The sequence below is a fragment of the Temnothorax longispinosus genome, chromosome 3 (genome assembly GCF_030848805.1).
Source record: "Temnothorax longispinosus isolate EJ_2023e chromosome 3, Tlon_JGU_v1, whole genome shotgun sequence".
NCBI lineage: Eukaryota > Metazoa > Arthropoda > Insecta > Hymenoptera > Formicidae > Temnothorax > Temnothorax longispinosus.
In genome coordinates this window covers 8,862,149-8,878,836 of record NC_092360.1, presented here as the reverse complement: position 1 = coordinate 8,878,836, position 16,688 = coordinate 8,862,149, and the positions used below count along the sequence as shown (strand labels likewise).

At 37.1% G+C, this 16,688-nt stretch overlaps 5 protein-coding genes and 1 long non-coding RNA gene across 11 annotated transcripts; 2 read left to right on the top strand and 4 right to left on the bottom strand.

Moving 5' to 3' along the window:
* Nucleotides 1-360: 360 nt before the first annotated feature.
* On the bottom strand, nucleotides 361-4,112 carry LOC139810576 (GILT-like protein 3). Its single transcript, XM_071774239.1, has 4 exons — nucleotides 3,280-4,112; nucleotides 1,176-1,369; nucleotides 665-985; nucleotides 361-579 (listed from the first exon to the last, which is right to left on the bottom strand). The coding sequence occupies exons 1-4, from the start codon at nucleotides 3,584-3,586 to the stop codon at nucleotides 490-492; spliced, it is 912 nt and encodes a 303-aa protein (XP_071630340.1). The 5' UTR covers nucleotides 3,587-4,112; the 3' UTR covers nucleotides 361-489.
* Nucleotides 4,113-4,418: 306 nt separating this feature from the next.
* Nucleotides 4,419-8,962, bottom strand: Polr1c (RNA polymerase I and III subunit C). 4 transcript variants are annotated; one of them, XR_011731435.1, is made up of 9 exons: nucleotides 8,813-8,962; nucleotides 7,850-8,080; nucleotides 7,717-7,776; nucleotides 7,447-7,631; nucleotides 7,164-7,348; nucleotides 6,657-6,845; nucleotides 6,239-6,490; nucleotides 5,835-6,067; nucleotides 4,419-5,406 (listed from the first exon to the last, which is right to left on the bottom strand). XR_011731435.1 is itself a non-coding variant. In XM_071774236.1 (9 exons), exons 2-8 carry the CDS (start codon nucleotides 7,895-7,897, stop codon nucleotides 5,952-5,954), a joined length of 1,035 nt encoding a protein of 344 aa, XP_071630337.1. In that variant the 5' UTR covers nucleotides 7,898-8,080; nucleotides 8,813-8,962; the 3' UTR covers nucleotides 4,419-5,406; nucleotides 5,929-5,951. The 4 variants fall into 4 exon arrangements, 3 of the variants coding, with proteins under 3 accessions (XP_071630337.1, XP_071630336.1, XP_071630338.1); XM_071774236.1 differs by having other exon boundaries at nucleotides 5,929-6,067; XM_071774235.1 differs by lacking the exon at nucleotides 4,419-5,406 and having other exon boundaries at nucleotides 5,756-6,067.
* A 206-nt stretch (nucleotides 8,963-9,168) lies between these two features.
* On the top strand, nucleotides 9,169-10,962 carry LOC139810574 (uncharacterized). Its single transcript, XM_071774238.1, has 5 exons — nucleotides 9,169-9,648; nucleotides 9,774-10,035; nucleotides 10,128-10,335; nucleotides 10,400-10,529; nucleotides 10,631-10,962. The coding sequence occupies exons 1-5, from the start codon at nucleotides 9,321-9,323 to the stop codon at nucleotides 10,720-10,722; spliced, it is 1,020 nt and encodes a 339-aa protein (XP_071630339.1). The 5' UTR covers nucleotides 9,169-9,320; the 3' UTR covers nucleotides 10,723-10,962.
* Stas (Transmembrane protein stas) lies at nucleotides 10,575-13,058 on the bottom strand. Its single transcript, XM_071774240.1, has 4 exons — nucleotides 12,810-13,058; nucleotides 12,224-12,347; nucleotides 11,999-12,127; nucleotides 10,575-11,908 (listed from the first exon to the last, which is right to left on the bottom strand). The coding sequence occupies exons 1-4, from the start codon at nucleotides 12,856-12,858 to the stop codon at nucleotides 11,401-11,403; spliced, it is 810 nt and encodes a 269-aa protein (XP_071630341.1). The 5' UTR covers nucleotides 12,859-13,058; the 3' UTR covers nucleotides 10,575-11,400.
* Nucleotides 13,059-13,164: 106 nt separating this feature from the next.
* LOC139810579 (uncharacterized) lies at nucleotides 13,165-13,647 on the top strand. Its single transcript, XR_011731436.1, has 2 exons — nucleotides 13,165-13,283; nucleotides 13,362-13,647. It is a non-coding gene; the product is annotated as an uncharacterized lncRNA (long non-coding RNA).
* Nucleotides 13,616-16,671, bottom strand: LOC139810572 (uncharacterized). Of its 3 annotated transcripts, XM_071774232.1 has the most exons (10): nucleotides 16,456-16,671; nucleotides 15,905-16,099; nucleotides 15,710-15,826; nucleotides 15,524-15,634; nucleotides 15,340-15,450; nucleotides 15,152-15,262; nucleotides 14,959-15,069; nucleotides 14,783-14,893; nucleotides 14,416-14,671; nucleotides 13,616-13,836 (listed from the first exon to the last, which is right to left on the bottom strand). In XM_071774232.1, exons 1-10 carry the CDS (start codon nucleotides 16,518-16,520, stop codon nucleotides 13,753-13,755), a joined length of 1,272 nt encoding a protein of 423 aa, XP_071630333.1. In that variant the 5' UTR covers nucleotides 16,521-16,671; the 3' UTR covers nucleotides 13,616-13,752. The 3 variants fall into 3 exon arrangements, with proteins under 3 accessions (XP_071630333.1, XP_071630334.1, XP_071630335.1); XM_071774233.1 differs by lacking the exon at nucleotides 14,959-15,069; XM_071774234.1 differs by lacking the exons at nucleotides 14,959-15,069; nucleotides 15,152-15,262.
* Nucleotides 16,672-16,688: the final 17 nt, after the last annotated feature.

Genomic DNA, 16,688 nt, shown 5'->3' with positions numbered 1-16,688 from the left:
GCGTTCTTCACTTCTTGTCGTACATAAATAAAGCGGCACAGTTTGTATAAAGTGTTGATATTAAGTTAATAAATTGTTCCTATATACTTATATGGGAGCAAACTGGTGTTTATCTATAATACAAGCGATTTTATCTCCCTGACAAAAATAACGACCAAGTGTATCTGATGTAAACGAAAAAAAAAATGCGGGATATCTCTTACACATGATTACGGACAAACCTTACAACTGCGCCATTCTGTGCAATTATGCGCCGAGAGATAAATGCGTGTTATTTTCGTCTGATTACGCTCCAGCAATTAATGGTCGAACTTACCAAGATATGAAGTTGTCTTACTGAGAAATAAGAAAGGGCAGCAATTTTCTTTTTCTTTTTTTTTGGAAAATACTATATTTTTCGTACATGTCTTTTTTTAAACTCGTGTAACATAATAACAAAATTCGATGATTACGCAGATATGTTTTGCTAGCGGCGAACAACGCGTGCTCTCACGATACACACTCTTTTGGTGTAACTTTGAAACGCAGGCACACCTCCTTCAACAAATTTTTCAGTATCCTCACCTGGTGTTCGGAGCTCTGAAAACGCACATCGTTTAGTCAGTTCGACGTATCGTTGCATTATACTTTTTATTTAGCGATCACAAAGCGAAACAACACTCACCCCGTCGAGAGTAATCGTCGGTATGAAAGACACCCGCGGCACGAGAGAATTCGTCATCTCTCCGTACTTGGCCAAGAGTTCCTTTCCCCTTGCGGTGCTCGTACACTTCTTCATAGACTCCAGGTCCACGGATATACGCCCGGCGCACGTATTCATTATTCCAACCGGGTCAATGTTATTCTCGATCATGCAAGCCACAAATTGCAGTCGCACCGATGGGTCCTCAATGACGTCGATGGAGCAAGCGTGCACGATGTTCGCCTGGCATTCGATCGGTCCGTGCTGGCACATGAACTGGTACCCATCGTTTGTCTTCACCGTCTGTATCGGAAATCGAATATGTAACTTTAGAGGAAGCTTGCCGTTCCATCCGTTTGATCCACCGATCTAATTGTTTCGACTGACTGCAGTTTTTCCCTCGCGATATATTTAGTCATATTATTTGACGATATAATTATAACGAAAGATTGATAACAGCGATACGAGAGTTGATTGCAACGAATTTTCTTACCTTTGCCTTACCGTACGGTACCAGTTCGATTTGCACGTTCGCCGGGAGTTTTCGATACGTCGGGACCAATTGTTTTAAAACGAAGCTACGCGAGTCCGGGCATAACGCTTCGTAATACACAGCCACGTGCACTTTCTGAGAAGCCGGGTCATCCTTTTCGCTCAACGGCGTCGCCGCTTGGTTCACCTGAAGTTCTGCATAAAATTAAAAAGAAAAAAAATATTAAGAAATACCTAGTCGTGCCTATCTCGTTAACTTTCGGTTTGAAAATATAAATGAGATGTACACATAAATCATACGATACTTTCAAGATTCTTTAACTTTAATAATCGATTTTTATCGTTATTAAATAAACAATCATTATTTCGGTCAGGTAGGATTATTTTCTGCAAGAAATCTCAAATTTTTCTTATAATTTCAAGACATTTGTGAAATCACGATTAGAAAATTAGCAATATTAAAAAATGTTTGTGTTCATCTCGTTAATTTTGGTTTGAAAATATGAGTGAGACGTGTATATAAATTACGAATACTTTCAAATTTCTTCAATTTTTAATGACCGATTTTCACCATTATGGATAAACAATCGTTATTTCGGTTCAGTAGGATTAGGTTTCGCAAGAAACCGTGATTTCTTCTCGTAATTTCGAGTTCTACATAAAATTTCAATATTCGAAAAACATCTGCGATAGCGCGATTAGAAAATTAGCGATAGGAAATGTTTAAAAATATGAATGAGACGGTGTATATAAATTATAGTATTTTCAAGATTCTTTAATTTTTAGTACTTTTTAATAGTTGATTTTTACAACTACTGAACAAACAATTGTTACCTCGAGTATTTAGGATTATTTTCCACGAGAGATCATAATTTCTTTTTATAATTTCGAATTCCGCATAAAAAAATGTCAGTATTCAAAAGATTTGCAATAGTGCGATTAAGAAAATTGGCGATATTAGAAAACGTTTGTGTTTATATGTCGTTGATTTTGATTCGAAAATATGAATGAGACGCGTATATAAATTATACTTTCAAGATTCTGCAGTTTTTAATAACTGATGATTTTTATCATTATACCGAGACAAAGGTAATCGCTATCTCGAGTTCGATCGTTGTATCGTCGTTGCGTTATCTCGCGATCATCCTCATCGTGGATCATTTGTCGCGTAAAACGGAAACCGCGCGACAATACTTTTTACATAATCTCCTATACGGAAAACCGTCAATCCGTGAATCATGGCTTATCTTGCGGGGAGGAGGACATTGACAAATGGCAGCTTGGTTTCTTTTTTGTCGATTTGACGCGAGCGTAGTGTCATTATCGCGTAAAATATCCAGCTAATGATTCTTCCAGCGCGCATTATGTTTCCATTACATCGATCTTTCCTCCATACGATTCACGGGCGTGCAATTAATTCGAATCGCGTACTTTGCATCCGTCGAATTATGACGTAATTCGCTGGAGATACCAGTCGTAAGGATTCCTTGTTGGAAAAAAAAAAAATATTGCGATTCAACAAACGTTGCATTCGAATCGCGTGCGATTACGCTTCGACGCTCGACAAATCGAGGATCGCATGTTATTCACACGTCGATCGGACTTCACGAGGTATCAGATAACGATGCGGTCGGCAAATGGCAAATTGCGCAACGAGCATAATCGTCAGAAATATCAATTTGTGGCCTTCTCTCAAAGTAAGCCGTTATCGTGCCTTTAATATAAAAAAAAAAGAAAGAAAAAGAAAAATGCCACCTCCGATACGGATCGCCGCATTCGCCGCAAGGAACGATCGATTCCTCGATCGTATTCCGAAAGCGGCGATTCGCGCGGGCCGATTAACGGCCCCTCGGGCGACGGGTGCTCGGGGAGTAGCCCAGTAGCCGTCGACAGCTACCGGGATTGACGCACGTCGCTAGCCGCTCCTCGTTTAGGTACCTCACCGTCGGAAAAGGAAAAAAAATCAATCACGCGAAACGGGCGGGCGCGGGCGAAGCGAATAGAACGGGCCGCCTCTCCGGCGAGGCGACAGGCTCGCAGGGCCGCCGACAGGTGCAGCGCGAAACGAAAGGGTGAGAGAAAGAGCGCGCGCCGCTCTTTTATACCTGGCGTGGCGGGGCCGTCCTGCAGGAACGCGAGCCAGATCTTCGAGGTCTGCCAGAGGAGCAGGCCGAGGAGCAGCAGGAACACGAGGCGCCATCGGAAGCCTAACCCCATCGTCCCCGGCTGTTGTCGCGGCGAGAGACGCGCACGACTCTCTCCGCTTTCCGCGCGGCGCGGCCGGCGCGACGACGGCGGCGGCGGCGGTGACGACGACGACGGCGACGGCGACGGCGGCCTCGTTAGCGCGGCCGGCTGACGCAAACGCTGACGTTCTCCAGTGTTGAGCGGGCCGGCGGCGACAGCCGACATAGCGATAGCGGCGCGACGCGCGACGCTCGTCCGATCGATCTCGAGTCTCACAGGTCACAGGACTGTCAAGTCTCAAGTCCTCGAATTATAAGTACTCTCTGTCGCTCTCGCTCTCTCGCCTTTCGCCAGTCTCACCGCGATTCGAGACAGTTTCGACACGCGGTACCGACGAGATCGAACGGGATTTACGGCTGCCGCGTGTCGAATCGCGCGATTTGCGAATGTTTTCTTCCCCTTTTTTAATTCTCTAGCTCTCTCTTATGTTCTCGTCTTCTCGTCCTTTCTCGCGGCATTATCGCACGCGGCGATGCAGCATGATGCAGCATGCAGCTCGTGACGTTGCGTGAAGCTCCTATCAAAGCGTGCATTGTGGACTGTAAAGTTGGAGAGAGAATTTCGACCAATCGGATAACTTTCATCTTAGTCCGCTAGTCCGCTTTAGCTCGGTTGATCAAATTTTAATTTCCAATTCGCAAATTCCTTGAAAAAAAATAAAAATGGTTTATACAAATTTGAATTTTCCTTTCTCCAGCTATACGCTTCTCGTGCTTTTCTTCTAATTTCCTCGTTCTTGATTCTTCTCGCACACATTGTATATATTTATTTTTTTATTTCATTCCAAGTGTTTTTTCTACATAAATAAAAGTATAGTGCACTATACGAAGCTAAAAAGGACGTCGCAGACGGAAAAATTGCGATATCCTTTTTTCGAAATTATAAAATTGATATACATTGAGCTTCTGTGCTTAATAACAATTTTAGCAGTAATAATAAAATATATGGGCAATTTTGTAATTTCCTCAATTTTTAAGTGCAAATTGTAATGACGAATGACAAGTATAGATAAGAGTCCACTGTACTATTTATTATATTTCATAGTATTAAATAAATAGCAAAGTAGAAAAGATTCAGTAGTGTCAAGTTACTGTTGTATTACATGTAAATATACTTCTAAGCAAATAAAGCGTTATAAATAACACCGACAATGGTGATAGACTTGAATTTTACTGGTTATTATAAAATTTACTTGTTTCTTTATGATCGCTATATAGTGGAAATATATCAATTAAAGTGAGAATCAAAATATTATTTTTTATATCTTATTATTTCAATATCTTATATTTGCGAAATTTTTTGGCGCGTTTTTATCATCAGTACCTACCAGCTACCACCAGCTACCAAGGACGATAAACTAACGAAAAACTAACTTTTACATTTACGCGCGACTCCTTAAATTACTTTTCCTCCTGAAATATTTACATATCAATAAAGTTTTCCTCGGGGGATCAACATGATGATTATAAATAAACAATATGAAAGCTTATAACGTTTCCTTGCGAATATTATAATCTTGAATGTGTTTGCGTTTCTTGTCACGCTGATCTTACATATTGATGTAGGGGATCACAAAAAAGAGAAAAAGGACTACCAAATCCCTAACTTCACGTAAATCTTACTAAGAAATTTATCTGTGACTCTCGCTGATTTTCGAGGCTGAGTTGTCAACTCCAACCCGGTCCGCACCAGGCCTTATGAGACCGCTCATTCTCCTTTCCTTTAGATCCCTAGGCTCAAGAAATATAAAGCCCCAGGATCTGATCTTTTGCAAGAATTGCAAGACATATGTGAGGTGACAGTCAAGGCTCGAACGTGAGACCTGTCGACTACCAGCCGCTTTCACAATGAATCACACGTCGCCCCAGGGGATCATTGAATTAAAATGTCTATTGTTATTCGGATATTACAGGAATCTGGCAAAAACACAGGATGTAAACATATCGCTTCGGAGACGATCAACAACTGTCGCCAGCGTCTCATACCTAAAACATATTTGAGCGAAATGTAACAAAATTGATGATTATAAATTGCGATTGTTATACGCAACGCTTTGAGAAATAACGCTTGAGTGATTAATATTGAATCATAATTAAGAGTTTAATGAGAGAACTTTTCACTGATTTACATTACTAATATAATTCTAAAAGGAGTCTTAATAAAAGACATAAACTGTCTTTATAACTTATAATTGGAGGGGTGAAAACCACATTGGTGTAAGTCAAATATTTTAAAAAATTTGACTTACACCACTCCAATTAATCTCTCCAATTAATCTCAATGACGATTAATAATTAATTGGGTTATTTTTATCAATTAACAAGGCATTTAAAATTCAGTAAAATAAGTTTATTAATCAATTAAAAATAGATCGTTAAGTTAATATAGATATTACTAATTGGCACTGATTTACTTGCAAAGTCTTGTTGTTACTATTCACAAGACGCACGGCCAAACTTGCCCGGCGATAAATTTTTGATGGCCATTTTTGATGATTTTTGCCTCACCGAGAAGATCATTTTGCTTGAATTTAGTTTTCTATGTTTTCCAGTTCTGCGAGAAATGTTCTGCACTTATTCTTGAGTACTTTAACGGCTTCCGCGAATAGCACGGCCGGCGGTAATGTTCCCACAGATTCTATGGTGACTAGAAATCAAGAATACACACAAATCAGTTTATATATATAAATTTTTTAGCTGTCATAAGCAATAACTTCAACATTTAGTGAAACGTTTGTGACTTAACGACTATAACTTAAATTTTAATTGATTCTTCCTTTTTCGACGATTTCTAAATATCTAGATTATTCGTACTTACAGATAAAATGATTCTTTATCCGACTCAGTTCCACGCAATTTTTTAGTTGATCATAACGATAGACGTTTCTGGTACAGCTGTCGTAGCGAGCGTTTTTGACACGCGCCTCGCGATATTTCTGACCCGAGTTCGTCTCTTGTTCTACCACTTCTATTACGCCGGGGCTGAAACAGCTCTGCAGAAGATCCGCGTCCTTATCTCTCACAGGGCTGGTCAGCTGAATGGCCGGCAAAAGGCGATATGATGCAGTGGCTAAACAATTTTTTTTTATTATGCAACACTGACATAAATAAGACAATTTATTTTGAACAATTCAGAAATCTAAGATATATTTATCTATCTATGATTAATATATGATATTTGTATCATCAGAATATGAGTTGTAAAAAAATGTTTTATTCACAGAACTCTTACGTACCCACAGGAGAAAATTTAGCGTGATCTTGGCCGATGCCTTTGACTGCGTGCATAAACACGTGGATTTCATGACCGGGACGCATTTTACATATTAATATGTCGTTTTCTAGGACACCAAATTGTTCCGCTCCACGTGGAAACATATCTGCTTGCCGACCTATCGGCACCCATTTAATATCCTTACTGCAAACTGTAAAAAGAATGTTGCACGTTACTTTATGTATATCACATTAATATTATATTTAGAAACTAGCATATAATATAAATCTGTAAAAGCCCATCTCGACCTCATCCCATTTGTGTCTTGGTTTTTCATTAGAAAATAGCGAGTTAAAAGTTATGAGTACAGGAGTATGAGATGAATGATGAGCAATCGAGAATCTATATTTATCATTTACATATTCCATTATGATTGAGAAACGAAATAAACGAAGCTAAAATTATTGTAATCTAATTTGCAATCAAAAATTCAATAATAATAAGAAGAAAGAGATGTCTAGTCAAGTACCTTTGCTATTCCTGTACATATCCTCTGGAAGACGAGAGTTCTTCGGCGCTTGTGGATTCACACTACACGTGACCTTCAACTCATATCTTAGAGTATCTTGATCACTAACCTCATCATCCGCTCTTCCGTTGTTCGAAGGATACTCAAATAATCTAGGGTCTGCGCGAAGAGGTATAAGGCCCAATCTTGAAGGCAAAATACATGTTAATTTGTTGTATAATGTTCCTAAAGTAAGAACATTCAATGTAAAAATTGAAAAAAAACTCATTAATGTTTCTCTCACCTATGTGCAAGTACTTCGTCTTGGAGCAAGCTAGTATTATTTACGATGTACACCTGCTCAACAGCCATACTTGGCACTTCACTTAGAAGTATCCTACGAAATGCATTAGCTAGCGAAGTATGGCAGCCAATTAGATCGAATTCTATTTCTTTGTCCTCTTCGCGTACTATATTTATCTTTAACTTCTACAATAAGAAAAACATGTTTACTTATATATATCGATAGATATATTGACACACATGATATATTGTTTTCTTCATGAAGTGTTACCTTTATAAATTTCTCGAGTGCCGTTGACTTGTCTGATGTGTTATACGCATATTCTTCAAACTGTTGAAACGAATTTATGTTATATATACATTGCATAAAGTAAAATGTATTAAGTGATTCCCAACAAACTTACACATTCATGCTCCCTCATAATCCATCGTGGATCCCTTTTCTTCTCCATTGTTTAATTATACTTGGACCTGAGGTTTGTAATATTACTGTCTCTTCTTTTCAGTAAGTAACACCTCTAGTAACACTCCTAAGCAACAGCTCTACTACTGATTTTTTAATACTTGACAATTTTCTTGACCTGCGATTGCTGTCTTTTGAATCCTCACTTTTGGCATGCTCCAACAAATTCCAACTGTAAAAAGATTCTTTTATTATAATTCTTCACTAAAATATTTCTAAAAAATTCAGCAACAATTGAGAATATTAATAAAATAATAAATATGTAGGGTAGCTTTGACCAAACTTAGACCAACTTAATCAACGATTAAGTTGTCAAGTAACTTATCAATTTGGATAGTTATTTAATGATTTGAGGGAAGGAATGATTAGATTGCCGACGACGAATTACAGCCGGAAATTTTGTTGTAAATAATTTTGTTGATTGGATTTATCGCTAATTGAATAATCGGAGTTTAGTCGATTGAAAATCACTTTTAGACTCTGAGGGAGTAAAGCCGGTTCTACAATATAAATGTGTTATTTCTGATTGCCAGTTACTGTCACTAAAAAAAGTTAAAAGTTCGCCAACTCTCTTTTGACAAGCGCAATTGACAAGCGCAACGTGGAAATAACACTTTTCGACCAGCAGTTGCCATATATCGTTTGCGACGTATTGTAAAACCGGCTTGACACAGAAGTGGAGCATTATCAGGATAATCGGGATCAAATTTTCGTGGCATCTTCTATCACGTGTACCGGATTGATAGACCCCAAGACCTAACCGGTGAATGAAGTTACCCAAAAGAAAAACCGCAACTGGATTGTGGTTAGTGTGGTTACCACACAACCATGTCTATGTGTCATCACGTCTGTCAAGCTTTACGAACAACGGGACGATACATCGCTGAAGTAAATGCCGTCTTACCTGAAAAATATTTTAAGTATTGTCGAATCTTGAAATGAGAATGACCACGTGCTCACTCAAGCCTAACCGGAGCGCTTCTTGGCGCTTTAAAACAGTATGCAGTATTGCTGGATTACGTCGCTCGATGTCGCTCTTCCTCGCTTTAAGGCAGGTTTTCATTATTTTAAAAAAAATACGCGTCAGATCGAAAGAATTAAATATCGGAATGCAATTCGAATAAAATGGAAAATAATAATGGTATAAAATTTCACAATTAAATCGCAAAGCAACATATGAAACGTGGCGTATTTTGGATATTCAAAACAGAAAAAGAGAAAGTGCGCGTGAGTGCAGCTGTGCACAGAGGTGCAGAAAGTTAAACGAGAAAGTGCAAGCAAGCAGAAGTGACAGCCAAGTGACAGGACTGTTGTTGCGCGCTTCAGAATGTAAATAAGAACGTAATTATGTAATTATATAGTGATAACGCGCGATTTGAGTTTTACGCGATTGTGTCGAGAGACTCGCGATTATGGTCGATTTGGACGAATATAGAGAGAGTGTACGACAGATCAGGCAATACGCGGCCGCTCATAATGTCTCGGAGACGCAAACGTCGGAAATATTTCGAGCTTGTTTCCGACAATTGGAGGCCAAGTACTCGAGAAGATCGAATAAATCACGGAGGACTCTACGAATTATTTTGCCACTCGCCCTTACCTCCGTCGTATTGTTATTTTTATGCCGAAGTTGGTTAAACGTTTTATTTATAAGAATCTCACAAAATTCCATTTACCCTGCTTTATACGTTTTGCGCAAAGCGGCTGTACCGATTGTCAGCCTATATCCGTCGTTATCTGGTTTGTAATTCACAAATAATTAATATGTCACATTTTACAATAATATGAAAAATAATAGTATAAGAATTAATATAATATTGGAGTATCTTGTTGCGATATATACTTAGTAATATTTATTATTTCAGAATTGTACGACGAATGGTGCTTGATAGAGAATCCGTATTTCTACGTCAACGATATGGACTGCTGGCCTTGCACCATGGTCCATTCCGTACCAGATTTGACCGGCCACAATATCAGCAGATCCTTCAACGTCGGTATACCATACACTAGAGCGGAGAATAACACGAAGGTGAAGATGAAAGATCTAGTCAATTTATATTGGAATAACCGAGACGTCTTTGACGAAGACGCTAAGAGAATCTCTTCTAACAATGAAACTTTCAAGTTGGTTTCCACACACGTCAATACGAATCTACAGAATTTCAAATTGTCCAACATATCTGATTAAATTTGTGCGCGTTTTATAATTTGTACAGAATTATCCGTGATGTTATGGGCAAAAGATTGGACATGTTCCGTACCGCTTCCCTTGGCACTCACGTATCTTGGAGAGTAAACCGTATGAGGCCCAGCAGAATACTCCGAAAGTTATTTCCAAAGCCAGCGGAGACCCCGAATTGGTGGAGTCAAGGCACAGAAAAATATTTTTTTATCGACGAATCGAGATCACCGCCTTACTCGTTGGTACGTGTGAAGCATTCTCATTTGGTTGTGTCTCGGCGATGACGGCCAATTTGTAAATTTTCAGCCCAATCCCGAGTGCAGCAATATCGTAATACGGTGCGCGGCTGGCGCAAGACTGATGAAAATGATACCGAGTTCGGAGTGTGCTCAACATTGTAGATCTTCGACCATTTTATTGTCCGCTGGTCATACACGTGAGTATTAGAAACTTTACAGAATAATCCGTACTCATTTCTTTATATATATTCTTTATATATTTTATTTATATTTTATTTTTTTCTTTTATGTTCTTAAGTATGGTACAATTGGTGGTATTGGAGACCCGTGAGTCTACCAGTGTACAATGCTACTGATCTTTCTATTGGTTATTTAACTTCGTTTTGTTGATATCACCAATAGCAAGAACACGTGGATATGTGCCAAAACGATGCAGCCAATAACGATGAAGCATATTAAGTAAAATTTACATGTTAAGTTTATCTTGGATATTCCTTTTTTATTTATTTTAATTTCAATCCTTGATATATATTCGCGCATATAAGATTTTTTGCGGATTTAGATTTCAAATAAAATTTTATTTCTGGTATAATACAATGCATGAAATAAAAAAGAAAATTCAGCAGCCTATCAACGTAGAATATTTCCTGAGATCATCTCCTGACATATATTATCTTAAAAATATAGGCTTATTTGTGACATTCATAATAAAATAAGCCGGTTTTCGCCTATATTTGGTTTTCATTTTTAAACGATGTTTTCACGTAATCTAAGACACACTTGTAGAAATAAATTACAAACAATAATAAATAAGTTATGCGGAAGTTGTGCTCGCAGGAATTTGTCATGCTATCTCGTATGCATGTGTCCAATATAAATAAATGCATACACCGTGTGAGAAAGCGGACCCTAATCCCAACATTATTTGCATTTGATATAATTTTTTTTTTCAATTTCCTAAGAAATTATTCTATAGAATATTCCACTCCACGAACACGATCGGAAAGCTTTCCTAATGTAATATCAAAATGTCACGTTGAGGGTATCGTCGATAGAACGTTTCGACGTTTATTCGAACTTCTTCTTGAGCTTCTGCTTGTATAGCACAGGTAGTAGAGAGAACAACGCGAACACGCACAGTATGATTACACTGTTCCACGACCACGCGTCTCTCGACGACGTGAGATTGTGCAACGTTTGGCCGGCCTGTATGGCGACGAAGGAGGGCGGCGCGACGCCGAAGAAGGTGCCGACGGTGAATGGCATCATCGGCACACCGATCACTGGACTGGCCAAATTGATGAACCAGTTGGGCAGTAACGGCGTCATCCGCAGGAACAGCATATAGTTTAGCAGATTGTCATGATGCTTGGTCACGATGATGGTCCATGCTCTTGCCTTTTCCGGAAAGTATCGGTACAGCAACCGTCTGCCCAGCAGCGAGGACAGCAAGTAGCACAGGGTGGCGCCGATCGCGCTGCATGTGCAGACGAGTAGTAGGGCGATCGGAAAGCGGAACAGAAATCCGGACAAGATTGAGAGAAAGATCGAGCCGGGAATGGCGAATGTTTGCAAGCTATTGAGATGTGATGTAAGGAACACACCGTCTACCTCAGTGCGGCAGATTGAAAAACAAAACTACACGATTTAGAGTATTCAAGGATACAAGATGTAAGTGATGAACAATCCCGCCATTACTTGGAAGTAATATAAGTCCTTATATCGTTCCAACAGTTTCCCCAGATTCTTGGCATCTTCTATGTGAAGCGGCAGCTTCATATATTGCCTTTCGTCTCTATAAAAGAAACACACAAGGGATTCATATTTATGTCCGATAAAAAACGTATAAAGCACGAATGCGAAGATATATGGATAAACGGCTTGTTCTTACTTTTCTAATTCTGGAAAACTCGTATATACATAAAACAACGCGGTCAATGAGGCTACAAAGATGAGGCCAACAGTTATTACTGCTCTTCTTGTCGAAACTTCATTATTGGCTGCTCTGGACACTCCTACAAAGTATACAAGAAGAATTTTACATATCTTTTTAATATATAAATATACTTAATTCTATTTAATATAAAATTGAATATATACTTAATATAAACTTTAATATTTTAACTTATTAAAATTTTCGTGAACAAAGAAGTTTTCAAAAGAAAAGAATACAGACACCCATATTTCAATTTCGAAAGCGAAAGAAAAATTAAAATACACTGGATTAAATATTGGAGTTATTCAAAGAGTACATAAAACTCGTAATAAGTCAATAAATATAATAAATTGTGCAGATACACGTGGATCTACCGAGTTTTCCATTCGAACCATCATCGAGTTACTTACGCGCTTTTACACGTGTCACTTCGCGCCGCGCCATTTCTGATAACGCACGCACGTTACACACTCGCAGACCAACTTCCCGACACATTTCTCATTTCCCCCCTGCAAAAAACAATCGCGTGATCCTGTCTCACCTGATTTCACGTTAGCCTTCGAGCTCATCGTTCGCCTTTCTCCGGACATCGCGAGCTCGATTTCCAATCCGCGCGTCTTCTCCGACAGTCTAATCTTATCTCAGTGCATATCAATTGATATCAATCATGTGGACACACAACTGGCATGCAATACTCGCGTCAGAGCGGCTGCACTGTGAGTTATGTGAGTGAGGCGAGAGAGACCTTCGAAACAAAACGCCTCCGTCGCCTCCGATAACAGCCTCCGAAACCGAAAATCAGCTGACAGCCTCGTGTTGTCTTGGCATTGGGCACGTTTGGCCATAGACTTACACCGATAGAGAGAGAGACTTGCGCGCTTTCGTTGGAGGTGTGAAGATAATAAGAGAGGACAATAATTGCATAGGTGATGAGAAGAGAAGGAAAGAAACGTGGACACGCATGGACGTAGGAACGAGTTATGTGATGGCTTGAAACGAGGTGAAAATTACAAAAGTGAGAAAATTTACTACCGTACCTACGATTTCATTTGTCAAAATGTAAGTCTATTCACTTTCGTAATTTTACAAACAGATATTACGGTCCTGACTAGAAAAAGATAGATATTGGCCGCAATTGCCTGCTATCCTTCTTGCGCATTGAGACACACTTTGGACTTGCGTCGTGCAATCTGTAGATATACTATATACTACTATAGTATATGTTATATATGTATAGGTATACTATAGATCGATGACCTGGACCGAGAGCACATTTCCGCGGGGCTGTAGCTTGAGAGGAAAGGAGAATCTTGATCGTTTAAGGTGACGATTAATTACACTTGAGAGGAGAGGAGAATAAAAATATATATTGTAAAAGATATGAACCATGATAATTTCACGGTCTCGTTCCCATTATAATAAGTGATTCTTATTTTTTCGACTTTGAATTCTTCTGTTTTTGCAACCTTTTTGCATAACAATCGTCACTCGCAATTCGATTGTGGAAACTTCTTATTTGTTTTACGTTTTCCTTTAGAATTTGGCCTCCGTGCTGTAAGTTTGTAATTCTGTAAAAATATTTTTTCAGAATATTATTTAATTAATAGTTTGTGCTTACGATTATTTTAGTAAGGGATTTTTTAATTAAGAAATTCAAGTTACCCCCCCCCCCCCAAATAAATCAAATGACACTAATCATTTTTTAATATAAAATCATTGGTTTTAATAGCACGTTTTTGTAGACAAAAGATATTTTGTGCTCCGCACTTTTTCTGCAGTTTTATAAACGACAATAAGCGCATATCTTATTTCTTACATAATTTAAGATAGGTACTACTCTATTTTTAATTTTTTTGAAGTTCAGAATAAATTGTATCACTTTTCAAACATTCCATACAAATATCACATTTTAACGTTTCTTTAAATTTTACTATAGCACGAGCAATCTACGCGTACATTTTCCTGCATTTCAACAAACTGTTAATATAATGTGAAATATGAATTTTAAACTGCTTATTGTGACTAGCCTATAAATACTATACAATGTAACTAGTTTCTTCAAATCTTGATACATTGTACTCGATTAATAATAGCAATCAGCAATTAATTGTAACATAGCTAAATATAACGTTACCACAGTTCCTTACCTTTATCAAATCCAAAGCATCACGAGAAAAAAGTCCACGTTTTTTAAGATCATCCATCATTTCTTGTAAATTTCCTACTTTTGTATTTAAATATCTCACTTTGTCATCAAGCTGTTTCATTTTACTCTTGGTTTTCGTTAAATATTCTTGAAAGATGCACCAAGTATCATTTGAAGTAAAATCTTCTCGGCGTATGTCTCCGACATATCTCGGAGTGAGCAAACGCTTTTTGTTACTTTCAGGCTGACCTATTTTCCTGAAAATAAAATAAAATTACAATAAAATTAAAACCATTTTATTTGTCCATATAAATTATTTACAGTATTTTTTAAAAATGTGTAAAAGGTACAATTACATAAAAACCAACCTCTTTAGCTGTTCATCTCTTGCAATCTCATCATCTATTACAGTTTTCTCGCTATTTATGGATTCACGTTCTACATCTGATGTCACGCTTGTACATAGTTCGGTGTCATTTCTAAAATAATATACAAATATATATATATGTGAAATAGATAAAACAATTATTACATGAAAACCAACCTCTTTTGATATTCATATTTTACAATCCCATTATCTATTATAGTTTCCCCAATATTTGTGGTTTCATGTGTTACGTCTGATGTTGCACTTGTATATAGTTCGGTGTCACATCTAAAATAATACATATAAGTATATAAGTATATGTGTGTGTATTATATGAAATAGATAAAACAATTATTACGTGAAAACTAACATGCTTAGATGTTCATCTTTTACAATCTCAAAATCTATTGCAGTTCCTTCAGTATTTGTGGTTTCATGTGCTACATTTGATATTTCGTTTGTATATAGTTCGGTGTCACTTCTAAAATAATATATATATATAAGTATGTATATGTGTGTATATGAAATAGGTAAAAATATTATTACGTGAAAACTAACATGCTTAGATGTTCATCTTTTACAATCCCAAAATCTATTGCAGTTTCTTCAGTATTTGTGGTTTCATGTGCTGCATTTGATATTACGTTTGTATATAGTTCGGTGTCACTTCTAAAATAATACATATAAGTATGTATATGTGTGTATATGAAATAGGTAAAAATATTATTACGTGAAAACTAACATGCTTAGATGTTCATCTTTTACAATCCCAAAATCTATTGCAGTTTCTTCAGTATTTGTGGTTTCATGTGCTGCATTTGATATTACGTTTGTATATAGTTCGGTGTCACTTCTAAAATAATATACAAATGTATATGTGTTTGTATACATGTGAAATAGATAAAACAATTATTATATGGAAACCGACCTCTCTGTGAATTCATATGCTTCATCTTCTGATGCCATGCTTGGCTCCGTTTTAATATTTTTATTATCTTTATCTTCGTCAGTATTTGTATTACTAAAAGTGCTCTTGGTATTTTTTCTAAAATATAAAAACAATATATAGTATCGTAAAACTGTGTGTGTGTGTTTTTTTATTGTGTACTCATATGAAATATACTCAGTGCTTCTTAGACTTGGTAGTACAGATGGCCAAGCTCCTGCTTTCAGAAATCTTCTGACATCATTGCCATATATTTTATAGATAAAATCAGATTCTTGGAAGTGCTTGCTGCAAATTGTACGACTCGTTGGTCGTAACGGGCAACCAATAATTGAACTCCACTTGGCTCTAACCTCTTCATTTTTTGGTAACCTTAAAAACAAGTTATAAAATAGTTAATTTACCTATAAACTTTCATAAAAAACAAACATTTTTACGTATAGTCAATTTGAAAAATAATGTTGTTACCCTGATTAAACATTTTATAGCTAAATTAACTTTTGATGTATTTTATACGTCTAATTTAAAGAAAAATATTTATTATACAAATATTACTTCAACAACTACATTGAATTTTATTTTATAATTTTTACCAAAAAATGTGGAAAATAATAAATGAAATATTTCTTATTTTATCATGTATTATTCATATATATATATATATATATATATATATATATATATATATATATATATATATTCTACATTTATAATATAAATATACTTACCTGTGAAAGGATACGTTACTTTCTTCTCCTGCTTCGGTTTTGCAAATATAACAGTAACCAACCATTTCTATATATAGAAATATATTTGTGCATTATAATATTACACTTTCTGCAACAAGTAGGACACACGTGGACAAGTGAACCACGTCGATAACCATATGATCGTTTCTCCTCTTTCCTTTTCCCCAACAGTAAGTCCCACCAACTACATAATTAGACAAGGAAAATACCTA

Bases quoted from the DNA above. Each gene is read 5' to 3' on its own strand.
- Polr1c (XM_071774236.1), bottom strand. From the start codon at position 7,897: ATGGAGAAGAAAAGGGATCCACGATGGATTATGAGGGAGCATGAATGT. The intron at 7,349-7,446 runs GTGAGAGAAACA...TTTGCCTTCAAG, and splicing joins GACGAAGTACTTGCACATAG to ATTGGGCCTTATACCTCTTC. The intron at 6,491-6,656 runs GTACGTAAGAGT...AAAATTGTTTAG, and splicing joins CGCTAAATTTTCTCCTGTGG to CCACTGCATCATATCGCCTT.
- LOC139810574 (XM_071774238.1), top strand. From the start codon at position 9,321: ATGGTCGATTTGGACGAATATAGAGAGAGTGTACGACAGATCAGGCAA. The intron at 10,036-10,127 runs GTTGGTTTCCAC...TAATTTGTACAG, and splicing joins TCTAACAATGAAACTTTCAA to AATTATCCGTGATGTTATGG. The intron at 10,336-10,399 runs GTACGTGTGAAG...GTAAATTTTCAG, and splicing joins GATCACCGCCTTACTCGTTG to CCCAATCCCGAGTGCAGCAA.
- Stas (XM_071774240.1), bottom strand. From the start codon at position 12,858: ATGTCCGGAGAAAGGCGAACGATGAGCTCGAAGGCTAACGTGAAATCA. The intron at 12,348-12,809 runs GTGAGACAGGAT...TATACTTTGTAG, and splicing joins GAAGGCTAACGTGAAATCAG to GAGTGTCCAGAGCAGCCAAT. The intron at 12,128-12,223 runs GTAAGAACAAGC...TTTCTTTTATAG, and splicing joins AGTTTTCCAGAATTAGAAAA to AGACGAAAGGCAATATATGA.
- LOC139810572 (XM_071774232.1), bottom strand. From the start codon at position 16,520: ATGGTTGGTTACTGTTATATTTGCAAAACCGAAGCAGGAGAAGAAAGT. The intron at 14,894-14,958 runs GTTGGTTTTCAT...ATATTATTTTAG, and splicing joins AAATATGAATATCAAAAGAG to AAATGACACCGAACTATGTA. The intron at 14,672-14,782 runs GTTGGTTTTTAT...TTTTATTTTCAG, and splicing joins AGAGATGAACAGCTAAAGAG to GAAAATAGGTCAGCCTGAAA.
- LOC139810576 (XM_071774239.1), bottom strand. From the start codon at position 3,586: ATGTCGGCTGTCGCCGCCGGCCCGCTCAACACTGGAGAACGTCAGCGT. The intron at 1,370-3,279 runs GTATAAAAGAGC...AATTTTATGCAG, and splicing joins GGACGGCCCCGCCACGCCAG to AACTTCAGGTGAACCAAGCG. The intron at 580-664 runs GTGAGTGTTGTT...GTGCGTTTTCAG, and splicing joins CGACGATTACTCTCGACGGG to AGCTCCGAACACCAGGTGAG.